General features: G+C 39.9%; 1 protein-coding gene across 3 annotated transcripts in view; it reads left to right on the top strand.

Moving 5' to 3' along the window:
• Nucleotides 1-307: 307 nt before the first annotated feature.
• The window catches only part of LOC125960263 (zinc finger C4H2 domain-containing protein), a 36056-nt gene continuing 19352 nt past the window's right edge, over nucleotides 308-17011 (top strand). The window contains exon 1 of one of the 3 annotated variants that reach the window (XM_049704657.1): nucleotides 308-499. In XM_049704657.1, the coding sequence (XP_049560614.1) occupies nucleotides 447-499 (53 nt within the window). In that variant the 5' untranslated portion in view covers nucleotides 308-446. Of the gene's footprint in view, nucleotides 500-11803; nucleotides 12022-17011 lie in introns of those variants that run through there. The other 2 variants (XM_049704658.1, XM_049704656.1) reach the window with 2 other exon arrangements.

Raw genomic sequence — 17011 nt, 5'->3', positions numbered from 1 at the left:
ACCTCTCCCCATCCTTCAGCCTTTGCAGCTGCTCCCTCCTCCCTTCCACCTCTTCTCCACCTCCATCTGAATGCCAAAGCCACGAGTTCCCAGACAGCTGCCAGAACACTCAACCTCTCGCTCGCACGGGCCAAACGAATATCACTATTCCCTTGTACTCCTCACGACCTTTGACACAATTATCTGTGACAAATTGACTTAAAGTGCAGCTGCAGGAAGAGAAACAGGAATGTCTCGCTTGGCCTTCTGGGAGTTGTAGTCCTGCAGACCCCCGGGCTGCCTGGCTGGTCCTGGAGCTGCGGACTACAGCTCCCAGGCCTTCTCCATGTCCCTACCGCACAGGCTCAGAGCCCCATGCCGGGAGGAGGTGGTTACATTGTGTCTATTGTATCCCTGGGCTTGTGTGTTTGTACATTTCTCAGGACGTGAAAGTGAGAGTGAAAAGCATGGCAGATGAACAAGAAATCATGTGCAAATTGGAAAGCATTAAAGAGATCAGGTAAGTGGAACTTTGCAGCGCCCTCCCAGTCCCCTCCGAAGCTACCTAAATCCCTGACTGCGGGAGAGGGCTGCTAGCTACGGAAAGTGTCTATTGTTGGGCTACTTGCGGAGGGGGACTGAAAAGGATCCCATTCACCACGGAATTCAAGGATGGGAATGAGGCAGGGGAGAATCGGAACTGAGACTATCAGAGAGAGAGAGAGAGGCAGACAGAGAAACAGACCTACCGAGAGGAATCTCTTGCCAGATGTGTCTGAGAAAGCCAGATGCAGACACACGGTGTAAGTGTGTTTGTGTTGGGGGGGGGGGGGACGGGGGTGGGTGGGTGTTGGTCCAAAGACAGCTTTTTGCTTCTTGGGTGGGAGTTGGGGGAATGGCATTCTTGGACACATTATTTTTTAAAGTGTTTGTAAGATCCAAGGTGTATTTGGCTCCTTGCTCTTTAGGTGTCTAGATTTGTTTCTTTCAGTCTTCTGTTCAACTTCAGGACCTCGAGCTCCGGTGAGCCTTTTGAGAGCAGAGTCTAACACATTGGGGCTGGTGGCGGCTGCTGGGGGCTGCAGACTGGGGATGCGGAGGAATCCCTTGCAGGCCAGGACAGGGAGGACAGAGAGCACTCGCTCTTATGTATTTTTTGCTTTCACTTACCACTTTCTACCTCTCCTACCCGGTGCTTGGGAAGGGGGATGGGAGTGATGGAGACTGGGGAGGCAGTTGCCGCCTGCAACAGTTGCTCTCAGGCCCCAGAGGTGATGGGCGAATGGGCGGGATGCAAAGTGCGTGTTGCCTGCGTCCCCTACCCCTTTTCTCCAGGAGTGGCATTGGCTAGGCAATGATGCTGTCCTTGCTCAGAGCACAATAACGCCAGTTGAGTGGACTGCCTGGGCCAATACCAGGCCTTCCTTCACCCATTCTTCTCTGCCAGAACCCCCTCCCCGCCACCGACCCGACTCTGCCTCGGCTTCCACCCTCCTTCTGAGGGTGCCCTGGGTTGGGCCGTTCCCTTTAGTGTTTTCCAGGAACCTGAAGAAAAATGAGGGAGGATATCAAGTGTGTCCCTTTAAGAAATAAGAGTTTGACCAAGAGATTTAACTCTTGGAGTGAATGCCTTGGGTGAGACTCACACAAGATGGTGGTGGTGGGGAAGCACCTTGGCTTTTTTGTCCTTTGCAGGGGTTATATTTCTACTTCTGCTGGAGAATAAAAGGAAGGGACTATTATTTATTGAGCCCCTGGTGTGCCAAGCCGCTTGACCTACTATTGCGCATTCGGCTATCCTGAGAACTTCCTACACTTCCTTTACAACTGGGAAAATGGAGGCTCAGAAAATTTAAATAATTTCTCCAGAGCCAAACAGTTTGAAAATGCCAGATTTTGACAAGAACCCAGTCAATTTGTGTGCAGAGGCTCTGTTCTTCCCACTCTATCCCTTCAGGGCCTAGGAAAAGGTAGACAGGGTTTATATTGCAATTTTTTTTCTGCAAAAGAATCAGGATATAGGGAGTGAGACACCTTGGTGCAGGAAAAAGTCAGCTGTCATAATAACAGTGCAGCTAATAAGAAACTTATGCCTGCAAGTGAAGAGCCTAGACTTATTTTTACCAGATTTTAAAGGAATCCCTACCCAACCCCAAGGGAAGGAACAGTTGGGAACAAGGAAAAGTGACCCCTTCTAGTATAGACCAAATGGGGGGCCATGGCTTCGACCCTCACCAGTGTTAAACCTGGCATTCCTACCACTACTAGCTGGGATGGGATCCTAAGAGGCCTAAGAGAGGCCAGAACTCTCACCCTCAACCAGCAATAACAAAGATCCTCTCCCCAACCTGGATGTCAATCAGAGACCCAGTGGAGAACCTGGACTTGTACTGCCCCTCTTCCCTGCAAAAGTAGCACATCAGAGGAGGCCTGCAAAGACAAAAGTGTTAAGAGAGATCCAGAGTGTCCAAATTTAATTGAAAAAAAATTACTTGCCATACCAAGATTATCAGTTTCAGTGGCAAGAGGAAGTAAACAGATGCCAGGGTTGAGAGGACACAGAGGTTGGAATTATCTGACAAGGATTTTAAAGCAGCCATCATAAAAATGCTTCAGGGAGCAATCACAACACACTTGCAACAAATGATACAATATAAAATCTGAGCATTTAAATAGAAAGTCTCAAAAAGAAATATAAAACACAAGGAAGAACCAAGTGGAAGTTTGAAAACTGGAAAAAATCTCTAAAAACTCAATGGATGGGATCAACAGCAAGATGGAGAAGACAGAGGAAAGAATCAGACAACTTAAACATAAAACAATAGAAATAACGCAGTGTAAAAACACAGAGGGAAATTAAATGAAAAAAGAAGAAAGAAAGAAAGAAAGAAAGAAAGAAAGAAAAGAAAAGAAAAGAAAAGAAGGAATTGAGCAGAGCCAGATCCTCCAGACTTGTGAGACTATAACAAAAGATCTAACAGTCATGTCAACAGAATCTCAGAAAGAGAGGAGAAATAAGGCAAGACCAGAAGTACCTGAAGAAGTAGTGGCTTAAAACTTTCCAAACTGAGCAAAGGGCATAAATTTCTAGATCCAAGTAGCTAAGCAAACACCATCAAAAAGGCCCAAAGAAATTCATACCAAGACACATCATAGTCAACCTTCTGAAATCAGAAGCAGAGAAAAGATGTAGGAAACAGCCAAAGAGGAAAAACATCTTACCTGTACCTTCAGGGAAAAAAAATAGAAAGTCAGCAGATTCCTCATCAGAAACTGATGAGGCCCTAGCAGGAAGTAGCACAACATTTTTCAAGTGCTGAAGGAAAAGAACCGTCAACCCAGAATCCTATGTGCAGTGGTAATATCCTTCAGGAATAAAGGGATAATCAAGACATTCTCAGATGAAAGGAAACAGGGAATTTATCAGTAGGAGGTCTACCCTATAAGAATGAAAAAAGTAAGTCTTAAAACAGAAAAGAAACAATAAAAGTAGGAACCTTGGAAGAAAGAGTACAGTTGGCAAAAACATGGGTACATACAACAGAATTTCTTTTCCTCTTGAGTTGTATGAATCCTGTTTGATGATTGGATCAAAATTTATTACACTGTCTCATGTGGTTCTGAATGTATGTAGAGGAAATAGTTAAGACATTTATGTTATAAGCAGGGAGTATAAAAGAATGTAAAAGGGAGGTAAATTTCCATCTTACTTATCCATTTATCTGTTGAAGGACACTAAGAATTCTTCCATATCTTGGCTATTGTAAATTATGCTGCTATGAACACTGGGGTGCATGTAACTTTTCGAATTAGTGTTTTCATTTTCTTTGGATTATATACACAGGAGTAGTATTACTGGATCATATGGTAGTTCTATTTTTAGTTTTTTGAGGAGATAAATTCTGTATGTTGTCATTTATATGTGGAATCTAAAAAATAAAACGAATGAACATAGCAAAATACAGAAACAGACTCACAGATATAGAGAACAAACTAGTGGTTACCAGCAGGGAGAGGAAAGTGGGTGAGGGGCAAGATAAGGGGTAGGGGATTAAGAGAAACAAAATACTATATATAAAATAAATAAGATACAAGTATTGTAAAACACAGGGAAATAGTGCCAATATTGTATAATTTCAAATGGAGTATAATCTATAAAAATATTGAATCACTATGCTATACATTTGAACCTAATATAATATTGCATGTCAACCATGCTTTAGTTAAAAAAATTATAGATATATCAAAATGAAATTTGAAGAAAATGTTCAAGTCACCCACAGGAAGGCAGGGCAAAGAAAAGAGAAAAAACTAAATCAGAGAGAAAAAACAGGTAACAGAAAATAAAATGACAGACTTAGCCTTAACATATCAATAATTATGTTGAATATAAATGGTCTAAATACACCAATGAAATGACAGTCGATTTAAAAACATGACTGAACTATATGAGAAAGGGTCAATCCATGAAGAAGACATAATTCTAGATGTGTATGCACCAAAAGTGATTTAAATTAGCCTTCTTTTGATAATTTTACAGTAATATGCAAACGTTATATCACTTGGTTTAAGAACTGAAAATAGGAAAAGTATTACAAACACAACTCGATTTTCACACGTGGACCAGTAAAACATGTATGAGAGGTGGAGAGAAGGAAGGGGTAGAAGGAACTGGAGAAAGGAACTAACATTAGTTGAACACCTACTGATTTAAAAGCTCTTAGCTCATTTAGTGTTCAACTCTTGCTAATGGAAATCTGTGGTAGGAATTATTATCCCCATTTTACAGATAAGGATACTAAGGCTCAGGGAGGTTAGGTAACCTATCTATGGTCACACAGCTAGGAAAGGAAGAGAGAATGTATCCTCTTATTCACATGGCATATGCATTTCAACAAATGCTGATAATCTAATTAAGCATTATTCACAGTTCTTCAACTGCTCTAATCCTAAATCCCTCAAAGTTATAAACAAAGCAGCCTATTTCTGTTAAAAAAATAATTTTACTTCTGTACTGAAGTAGCAGTGATGAGGATAATATCACCCAAAAACCTGATTAAGTCAAGCTAAGAGTCAGACACACCCTCAGGCACAAGCACAGAAATATACACATTCATAGTGACACACATTCATGTACATACACACTGATGGCAGAATTTGAAGTGGAAAATGTCTCAGGAATGGATTCTTCCACCACAAATCATTCCCCACTTCTGACTCTGACCACATGCTCACAGCCCTGTCTTTCCTCCTAACCCCAACCACACTCCAACACTATGCTGCAGACCTTGGGCCCCAAGTCCCACACTGGTCTATTTTGCCCATCAATTTCTTGGGCTTCCAAGTGGTGATGAAGGAGCATGTGGATATGTGGAAAGGAGAAGGAAAGAATGGAACAAAAGAGGAGAGATGGAAAAGAGAGAAGGAAAGGAGAAGAAGCCATGAGGTAAAGAAAGTGAGTGTAGCCACTGCTAGAGCAACCAGAGGCCTTCACCAGCTCCCCAAATACATACTAATATTTCCTTAACATGCACATGCCATTCATACACACACATTGCACACATCCATGCCCTAGTGCACACATATCCATACACAATAAACTTTCCTCACTTAAGAAAGGAAAAACTCATTTTGGAAGTAAATATTGTAGCATTAAGTAGGTCCTCTTAAGTCTTTTCCTTAAGTCTTCTCTTTTTCTCTCTCTACACATTCTCCTGAGTTACCTCTTATACTCCTACAGCTTCAAATATTATCTTCATATCTCCAGTCTCTACCCTCTAACTTCCTTCCAAGCTTCAATCTGATATATCCCACAGTCTACTGGGCTTGTCCACCTGGTTGTTCCACAGACACAGCTGAAGTCAATCAACTCTTAAGACTTTGTCTCTTCCTGCCCCAGTCCAGCTCCTCCCACTAAACCACTTGTTTAATGCCATCATTCTCTGCACAGTTACCTCAGATTGAAACCTGGATATTGATGCTGATTACCCTTGCTTTGTTATAACTCACATTTGATCAGTTAGCAAGTCCCACCTTCAACATCTGGCTCATATTCATGCCCCACTCTCAACCTCCACATTCACTGTCCTGTTTTAGGCCTTCATCATGACCAACCTGGATAATTATAATATTGTATCGCTTTCTACCTATAGAATTGCTTTCTTGTCTTCAGTCTGCCCCCTATTTTTAATTCCGTCTACACTGCTATGAGAACTACCTTCCTAAAGCACTGGGGTTACTATGTTATTCCTCAAACACATTCACCGATTTCCCATTGCCTGTAGCAGTATTTTTCAAAACACAGATCATGAGCCATTAGTAGGTCATGAAATGAAGTAGCTGCTAGTAGGATTTGTAAAAAAAAAAAATTAAACAAAATAAGAGAAAATATCAGCATACATTGCATAAGAAATGGTAGGTATTCTCTGTGGGAACTTTTGTTTCAGTTTTCTATCTGTGTTTGTGTGTATTGGGTCACAATATAAGATTCATTTATCATTGTAAGTCATTTCCTACTGTATGTCCATAAACATTTGCCTATAATTGTTGCCATGGCATTCATGTCCCTCTCCCCCACAAGTCTGTCCCAGACCTACCTTTCCAATCTTATCTACTACCTCTCATTTTCATTCACCTTATTCTTTATCCACACAGAAGTTCCTCACTGTTTTATATATTTCCATTTTTCCATGCCTTTGCTAATGTCGGTCCTTCATTCTTTTTTTTTTTAATTGGGGTATTGTTGCTTTACACTGTTGTGTCAGTTTCTGCTGTACAGCAAAGTGAATCAGCTATAAATATACATATATCCCCTCTTTTTTTGGTTTCCTTCCCATTTAGGTCACCACAGAGCATTGAGTAGAGTTCCTTGTGCTATACAATAGGTTCTCATTAGTTATCTATTTTATACATATTAGTGTATATGTCAATCCCTATCTCCCAATTCATCCCACATCCTCTTTCCCCCCTTGGTGTTCATACATTTGTTCTCCACGTCTGTGTCTCTATTGCTGCCTTGCAGACAGGTTCATCGGTACCATTTTTGTAGATTCCACATATATACATTAGTATACGATATTTGTTTTTCTCTTTTTGACTTATTGGGTTGGCCAAAAAGTTCATTCAGGTTTTTCTGTAAGATGTTATGGAAAAATCCGAACGAACTTTTTGGCCAAAACAATACTTCACTCTGTATGGCAGTCTCTAGGTCCATCCACATCTCTACAAATGATCCCATTTCATTCCTTGTTATGTCTGCATAATATTCCATTGTATATATGTACCACATCTTCTTTATCCATTCATCTATCAATGGCCATTTAGGTTGCTTTCATGACCTGGCTATTGTAAATAGTGCTGCATTGAACATTGGGGTGCATGTGTCTTTTTGAATTATGATTTTCTCAGGGTATAAGCCCAGTAGTGGGATTGCTGTGTCATATGGTAATTCTATTTTTAGTTTTTTAAGGAACGTCCATACTGTTCTCCATAGTGGCTGTATCAATTTACGTTCCCACCAACAGTGCAACAGGGTTCCCTTTTCTCCACACCCTCTCCAGCATTTATTGTTTGTAGACTTTAAATGATGGCCATTCTGACCAGCATGAGGTGATACCTCATTGTAGTTTTGATTTGCATTTCTTTAATAATTAGTGATGTTGAGCATCTTTTCATGTGCCTCTTGGCCATCTGTATGTATTCTTTGGAGAAATGCCTATTTAGGTCTTCCACCCATTTTTTGATTGGGTTGTTTGTTTTTCTGGTATTGAGCTCCATGAGCTGTTTGTATATTTGGGAGATTAATCCCTTGTCCATTGCTTCATTTGCAAATATTTTCTCCCATTCTGAGGGTTGTCTTTTCGTTAAGTTTATGGTTTCCTTTGCTGTGCAAAGGCTTTTAAGTTTCATTAGGTCCCATTTTAAAATTTTTGTTTTTATTTTCATTACTCTAGGAGGTGGACAAAAAAGATCTTGCTGTGATTTATGTCAGAAAGTGTTCTTCCCATGTTTTCCTCTAAGAATTTTATACTGTCAATTCTTATATTTAGGTCTTTAATCCATTTTGAGTTTATTTATCTGTATGGTGTTAGGGAGTGTTCTAATTTCATTCTTTTACATGTAGCTGGCAGATCCCTCTTTCTTAATGCCCTTCCCTTATTCCAAGCCTGTAAATCCTACTTATTCTCCAAGGAAGATCCAGAGCAAACACCATCTCTTTTTCAAAACCTCAAATTCTCTAGTCCAAATGAATCACTTACCCCTTTGGGCTCTCACAGGGAGATTTATTATAGCACTCAAGTTATTCTGCCTTATGGTAAAGTTTTTCTCTTTTTTTTTTTGCAGTACACGAGCCTCTCACTGTTGTGGCCTCTCCCGTTGCGGAGCACAGGCTCCGGACACGCAGGCTCAGCAGCCATGGCTCACGGGCCCAGCCGCTCTGCGGCATGTGGGATCTTCCCGGACCGGGGCACAAACCCATGTCCCCTGCATTGGCAGGCAGACTCTCAACCATTACGCCACCAGGGAAGCCCCCTATGGTAAAGTTCTGAATTGACATGAGTCTGTCTTCCTTCCTTCCTTCCTTCCTTCCTTCCTTCCTTCCCTCTGTCATTGTTGTGGCAGCTTCAGCAGGCTCCACTATCACCTCGCTTGAAAACTAAGTCAGCTTTGGCCCCAGTGCTCACTCAACAACAAGTCACAGAACAGCTGGCAACTCTGGGACTTAGGGATGGGCAAGTCAAGCCAATTCTGACTACAGGAGAGAGAATGCAAGGGAGTTGACATTTGGTGCTAAGCTATAAGAAAGTCTTCAAGGTGAACTTTTCAAAGAAAACTTCTTTTCCAACAGTAGCTGCTTTTCCAGATGCACAAATAGATATTAAATGGAAGAACACTTGGTACTTAGGCAATGTTCTCATCAGACTAGAGTAGGCAGGAAAAGCTGGCTCCTTTTTTTTCATTCAGTTACATTTACCAAGCACCTGTTCTAGGCCATACACAGGGCTGGGATATTCTCAGAGTCTAAGATGAATTAGACCTCTTCTCAAGGATCTTAGAATCAAGGTGAATAGCTCTGATCTCTCCCCTGAGTTCTGTACTGACATATCCAACTTCCCACTTAACCAACCCCACTGGATATATCACTGGCACCTTAAACAGACCCCAACAGAACTGTCAACTTTACCCGCATCCCCACCCCCACTCTCCTTTCCTAGTCTCCCCCATCAGTAGTAAATGTCACCCCCATCCCCAAATCTGGAATCATTCTTCATTCTTCCCTCTATTACTCCATGTATCCAAAACACTAGCACAGTGGTTGTCAAACTTGGGCGTGCATTAGGCTCCACCTGGCGGGCGGTTGAAACCTAGATTGCTGGGTCCCATCTTCAGAGTCTCTTATTCGGAAGGCCTGAGAATTTGCATTTCTAACAAGTTCCCAGGCAATGCTGTTGCTGCTGGTCCAGGGAACACACTTGGAAAAACCACTGCATTAGTAAGACCTGGCGGATTATGCCTATATAATATATTCTGGATCTGTCCACTTTCCACCATTCCCTTAGCTCATCAACAAATCTGGGCAGTTTTCCATCCAACTCTGCTAGCCAGTGTCTTCACTTTGTCTGCCCATCCTCAAGTCCTACAGGTCCCAGCTTTCCTACTCTGCTTGTTGAGTGAGTGTTGGGGCTAAGTCACTCCTTAAGCTGGGTGACAGTTGAGCCCGCCAAGTTTGTCCCAGGAATAGATGATCCATTGCCCTAGAACCTCTCCTGCTCTCTATCCTTCCTTCTCCACATTAGTCAGCAAAGAGCCATTGGAAAGAAGTTAGCCAGCTGAATATTTTTGTCTTGGTCCAGGACTCTGTCTGGAGAGGCTGTGGCCTAGGGAGGTCAGGAATCTTCATTCAAGATTTAAGTAAGACTGTAGCCCCAGTGATTGTGGAAAACCCTAAGGAAGTATTCTGTGGATTTCCTGGGATTCCGTGGCCATACCAGCTGCGCCTTAGCCTCTTGGGAGGATTTCATTAGGACATTTTCCATATAAAATTGGGTCTTTAATGACTTGGATGCTTTCCTCACTTGTAGGGCCAAACATTCCACAGATTCCATCTCGTGGAGGCATCCAACAACTCTTTGCAGGGCTACACTGAGTCCTACTTCTCAGGTAGATAGAATTTCCAAGCTTCCAAGAGGTTCCATGATGTGCCCTATTTCACCCTTAAAATTGGTGACTGACTGATCCAGGACAAGATTCACCCCATTGGCTTGTTTTCCATGCCTTGAAATAAATCATATGAGGAAAGTTCCTTGGTATGGTGAAAAGGTCATCAGGTTCAGCACACTGGATTCTGCACTTCCTGGCTTTGTGATGTTGGGCAGGTCACTTTACTTCTCGCAGCCTCAAATTCTTCATCTGTAAAAATGAAGCTAAACACACCTAATTATGTGGTCATGATGAAGATTAAATTAGATAGCGTATCAAGTGCCCAGCACAGTTGCTGGAACATAGTAGACACCAAAAATAGATAGATAGATAGATAGATAGATAGGTAGATATTTTTATTAAATAAATCCTTTCTTAACACCCAATTCCTTCCCAGTTTCTGGAACTTATACAGTCTTAGTAAATGTTAACTGAATGAATTAAAGCCCCCCACCCATGGTAATATCTTTCTTTCTCTGAGACTACTGAGATTACAGTCAGTACCCTGGACTTACCACTTATTTGCATTCATTATTGTCACTCCAAATGTAATTGTTGAGCCAAAGCAGTGTGCTAGATGACATGGAGTTTACAGACAGAAATATGGTATGGTGTCAGTTTCTAGAAGGCTCTTATATATATAATTATCCAGATTTCAAATTGCTTCATTTGAAAGTCTGTACATGTAGAGGACTCAGAGGACCATAGCTGCATGCTCTTGGGCTAGTTCCTTTCCCATTCTGGACATTTGTTTCTTCATTTCTGAAATGAAGAGGATAGATTTTATTGGTGGCTTTGAAGTAATGTTCTGAGGAGCCCTGGGAGTTGCAGGGAGGTGTATCAAGGGCCACTCTGGTAGAGTCAGGCAGGGTTGGATTTGAGGAGAGAATAAAGACTCTGGGACCCACTTCCACTTGAACCATAATAGTTATGATTTGATCTATTTTCTATATTGGACCACAATCAATAATTTTACTTGAAGGAAGGGGTCTTCTCTTCAGTCACCCCCAGGATCCAGCACACTGTTGGGTAAGTGGCACTTGCTTAATACATTTTTTTTGTCTGCAAGATTGATAGAAAATGAAAAGAGAAGGAAGCTGTTATGTGTGTATGCATTTAAGCAGTGGCTGGCATAATGCCCACTCTGTAGATCTGTGAAAGAAACAACCTTTTACTTACATTTAATCTTAGCCCAAACTACCCAGTTGCTGGATAGAGCATGGAAGGCTGGGCATTAAATCCTAAGCCTGAACAGCATGGTGTAGACAATCAACCACAAGGGTAACAAGTCCCCATTTCTTTTTTTCATCACTAACCCACTTCCCATTCCTCCCGGGTACCTCATTTGTCCAAATCCATTTAAAATCTGTTTTATTTACACAAGACTTTTGACGAATCACTCATTTTCCTGGGAAAACAGGAGCAGAGGGGTACAAAGAGCTTAGAATTTGTGTGTTTAGATTTAATTCTGGGTACAGTAAGAAGACATTGGAGGATATATTTTTAACAGCTTTATTGAGTTGTGATTTACATACCATAGAAACCATCCATTTTTGGTATACAGTAAGTTCCCTACACGTTGTGAACTTTCAAAGATGCAAACCTGTGTTCACATGTCCAATCATGTAAATTAGTTCACGTGTCTGACGTGCATTGTTATGTGGGCGCATCTTCTACAAATGGTTGTACTTTTGTGTACTTTACTGTACAGTACTGTATAGAGCACAGTAGTAAGTATCTTTATTTCAAGCCCAGGATGTCCAGAAGCGTAAAAGCAGCAGTGATGCAGCTGATACTGCTAAGAAGCACCAAACGTTGTACTGTACTACTGTACTTTTCAAGGTACTGTACTGTAAGATTAAAAATGTTTATTTTTTGTGTTTGTTTTCTATGTATTATTTGTGTGAACAGTATTATAAACCTATTACAGTACTTTTCTATATAGCCAATTGTGTTAGTTGGGTACCTAGGCTAACTTTGTTGGACTTACGAACAGATTGAACTTACAAACGTGCTCTTGAAACGGAACTTGTTCATATGTAGGGGACTTACTGTACAATTCAATGACTCTTAGTAAATGTACAGAGTTGTGCAACTATCACCACAATACAATTTTAGAACATCCCCAGCATCCCCAAAAGAGCCCTTATGCCCAGTATCAGTCCATCTCTCTTCCCACACACTGGCCTAGGCAACCAGTAATATATATTCTGTCTCTATAGATTTGCCTTTTCAGGACATTGCACATAATTTAGCATATTGTCTTTTAGACTCATACACATTGTACCATATATCAGTATTTCTTTCCTTTTTATTGGCAAACAGTATTCCATTGTATGGATATACTGCATTTTGTTTATTCACTCACCACATGAACATTGGGGTTGTTTCCACCTTTTGGCTCTTATGAATGCTGCTCTGAACCTTTACATATAAGTCGTTGTGTGGAAATACGTTTTCATTTCTCCTGGTTAGATTCCTAGAGTGAAATTTCTGGGTCATATGACAAGCATGTGTATAACTTTTTAAAATAATGCAAAACTGTTCTCCAAGTTGGTTGTGCCAATTTCCATCCCCAGAAGCAGAGTATGAAGGTTCCAATTTCTAATCCTGTTGAACATCTTCATGCATTTAGTTGCCATCCATCTGTCTTCTTTGGTGAAGTGTTTATTCAAACCTTTTGCTCATTTTTCAGTTGGGTTATATATTTACTTATTGTGAATTTTGAGTGTTCCTTATATATTCAGGATACAAGGCCTTCAACAGATACATGCTTTGCAAAGATGTTCTCCCAGTTTGCAACTTGTCTTTTCATTTTCTTAAGAGTGTCTTTTGAATTGCAGAAGTTTTTAATGTTGATAAAGAAGTCTTACTCATCAGTATTCTTTTTTTATGGATTGTGATTTTTATATCACATAAAGAAAAACCTTGCCTAAGCCAAAGTCACAAAGATTTTCTTCCAGAAATTTTAAGTTTTACATGTAGGCCTATAATCCATTTTCACTTAATTTCTGTATATGATGCAAAGTATAGGTTGAAGGCTTTTGCTTGTTTTTGCATGTAGATATCCAGTTGTTTCAGGACCATTTGGTGAAAAAGCCATTCTTTCTCCACAGCATTGCCTTTGTATCACTGTAAAAAAAATCAGCTTTCCATATTTGTGGGTTTATTACAGGACTCTCTGTTCTGCTCCATAGGTCTATTTGTGTATCTTTATGCCTATACTTCACTGTTTTGATTACTACAGCTTTAAAATAATTATTTAAACAGGGATTGTAAGTTCTCCAACTTTGCTATTCTTCTTGAGAGTTGTTTTGGCTACTCTAGGCCCTTTGCATTTCTATGTGAATTTTAGGTTTCACTTATCAATTTCTACAAAAATGCCTGCTGAGATTTTGATAGGATTTCCAAGGTACCACACTGCATTTAGACAGCTTTCTTTTGAATAGTGTTAGCATAGTGTATCTTTTCACCTTTACTTGTTCCCTTATATTTAAAGTGGGATTCTTATAGGCAGTCCGCAGTTTGGTTTGTTTGTTTGTTTGCTTGTTTTTTCCAATCTGGCAATCTGCTTTTTAATTGAGGGTGTTTAGACTATTTATATTTAATATGCTTGTTGATATGGTTAGGTTGAGATCTACCACCTTTTTGTTTTCCATTTATCTCATCTGTTTTTTGTTCCCATTCCCCTCCCTTTATGCCTTCTTTTGGATTAAGTATATTTTATGGTCCCATTTGATCTGTTTTTCTGACTTATTAGATATTATTCTGGTTTTTATTATTTTAGTAGTTGCTTTAGAGTCTATAATATACATCTTTACTTGTCACAGTTTATCTTCAAGTGATCTCATACTACTGCAGATATAGTATAAGAAACTTACAGCACTGTAGTTTTATTTCTCCCTTTCTGCCCTCTGTGCTATGACATTGATGCACTTCTTGGTTTAAACTGTTGGTTATCTTTTTAATGAATTTAAATAATAAGAAAATGAGTCATTATATTTTTCCGTGTTTGATGCTCTGTATTCCTCTGCTACTATTTTCCTTCTGCTTGAAGAGCATACTGTAACATTTATCATAGAGCAGGTTTGCTGGTGATGTAGCATCCCAACTTTTCTATGTCTCAGAAAGTCTTTATTTCACCTTTGTTTTTAAAAGTTATTTTCAATGTGTAAAGAATTCTATATTGGCAGAGGTTTTTTCTTTTTTTTTTCCCAGTACTTTAAAAATAATATGCCACTGTCATCTTGCTTCGATCCTACTTCTTTCCTCTTGGGTAGCATGCCTTTTTTCCTTGGGCTGCTGTTAAGATTTTCTCTTTATCTTTGGTTTTGAGCAATTTCATTGTGATATGACTTGGTGTAGTTTTCTTCCTGCTTCCCATGCTTGAGACTTGTTGAACATTTTGGATCAGTGCATGTATAGTTTTCATCAAATTTGAAACATTTTCAGTTATTAATTTTTCAAATATTTTTCTTTTCTTCCTCCTTCTTCATCTCCAGTTACATGTACTTTTAGCCACTTGAAGTTGTCCCACAGTTTGCTGATGCTGTTTATTTTTTTGACCATTTTTATCTATATATTTCATTTGGGAAACTTTCTATTGGTATGTCTTCATGTTCATTAATCTTTTCTCCTTTATTGTCTAAATTGACTAATGTAGTTTTCACCTCAGACATTGTAGTTTTCATCTCTAGATATTTTATTTGGGTATTTTTCATCTCTCCCACAACTTTACTTAATGTGGCCAGTATTTCCTCAAGCTTTCTGAACATATGAAATGCATTTATAATAACTACTTGTATCCTTGGCTACTAGTTCTATCAACCATGTCATTTCTTGGTTAGTTTTGATTTTTATTCTCAACATTGTGGATTGCATTTTTCCTGCTTCAAATTGCACACCTGGCAAGGTTTGGTTGGATGCCAGACATTTTCAAATTTACCTTGTTGACTGCATATTTTTGCATTCCTATAAATATTCTTGAGCTTCCTTATGGCATGCCATTAAGACACTTGGAATCTGTTTTATCCTTCTGGGCCTTGCTTTTCAGCTTAGTTAAGTGGGACCATATCAGCATTTAGTGTAGAGCTCATTTTCCTCATTACTGAGGCAGAACTTGTCTTTGTACTCTAATGCTATACAAATTGTGAATATTTTCTACCTTTGTTGTTTGGAACAGTCACTATACTCAGCCCTTTGTGGACTCTGATCACTGTTTCCTCTAATCCTTTGAGGTCTTTCTTTCCTTGGCTTCAGGTAGTTACTTTCCTTACACACATGTGCTGATCAATAATTCAGTGAGTACTTGAGGGGGAGCCTCTGAAAATTGTAAACATTCTCTCTCTACACAGGTCTCCCCTCTCCAAAACTCTTTCCTGTGAACTCCAGGTTTCTTGGCTTCTCCAGACTCATATCTCCATTTCCTCAATTGAGGGAGATGTCCAGGCTCTGTCTGAGTTCCCCGTCCCTGTCTTGCAGTCTAGAATATTTCTCTAGGCAGTAGGATGGGGCAATCTTCAGGCTCATCTAAGCTTTTCCACCTCTCAGAGATCACTGACCTTACTTGCCTGATGTCCAATGACTTGAGTTTTTTTCATATATTTTGTCTTGCTGTTTTTGTTTGTTTTGCTTTTAGTTATTTTGCACAGGTGGGTAAATCTGGTCCCTGTTACTCTATCTTGACTAGAGTGGAAGTGAAAGTTATTCCCAAAATTTGGTTTTAAAGGACCAGATTTCACCATTTAATACACACATATTTTATATTTTAAAAATCTAAAGTCAGGATGTGTGTTAAATACAATTCTACCTTACAACTGCCATTGGCCAAGAGGGAATTGTGTTACTGTTCACGCATGAGCACATGTGAACTTGGCCATGGCTGTTCATATTATCATCCCTTCAATTGAATTATGTGCATGATTATCACTGTATGTGTTGAGTTTAATTGACATTTAAAGTATCTTCAAAACGAGTTCATCATGGTTTTCCCTTGAAATAAAAAGTTATTGTGTATGAGAAATGACTCAGACTAGAAAAGTCTGATTAAAATAGTGTCTTAAATCAGTCTACCAGAGCTCTTTCAAAAACTATTAAATGAACATTTAAATTAAAAGAAAACATTTTGTCATAATATAATAGGTAGCATTTTTCTCTCAGTAGTCCATAAGATAATGTGTACCCTATGTCCAATGGCATTTTAGATTCAATTAAATACAGTAGCCAATTAACTGGGATGTTCATTGGTAAAGCTAATCCAACTTGCTTCCAAATTAACAGTGGTTAAAACAAGACAGAAGTTCATTTCCCTCTCACATTATCAGTCTGGGAACAAGTGACCTGTGGTTTGTGTGGTTATTCCATGTTGGGGACTCAGGCTCTTTTTATATTGTTGCTTCACCATGTGCAGGGTGTAGCCTTCATCTACAGGGTTGAAGATGACTTGATGTTGTGTATACATGTTAGGCAGTGGGAAGAGGGCAAAGGAGAAGTGAATGGCACACTCCTTCCCTTTAGGGTCACAGCCTAGATGTTGCACATATCACATGTGTTTTCATCCCACTGGCCAGAACATTGTCACATGGCCACAAACAGCTGCAAAGGAGAGAGGGAAATACAGCCCTTAGTCAAGGTGTCACATGCCCAGATGAAAATCAGAGGTTCTATTATTATGGACGGGGGGAAAATGAATAAGGTGGGGGGGACAAGGAGCATCTGATCTGTGTTCTGTGTGACCCTAGGGTTTTCAAATTGTTGGAGCTGCCTATAGAAGGAATGGATTGTCTAGAGAAATAGTGAGAGCTCTGTGACTACGTTGTTCAAGGAAGGCCTA

Source organism: Orcinus orca, chromosome X (genome assembly GCF_937001465.1).
Source record: "Orcinus orca chromosome X, mOrcOrc1.1, whole genome shotgun sequence".
Classification (NCBI taxonomy): domain Eukaryota; kingdom Metazoa; phylum Chordata; class Mammalia; order Artiodactyla; family Delphinidae; genus Orcinus; species Orcinus orca.
This window is presented reverse-complemented; position numbering and strand designations above follow the sequence as displayed.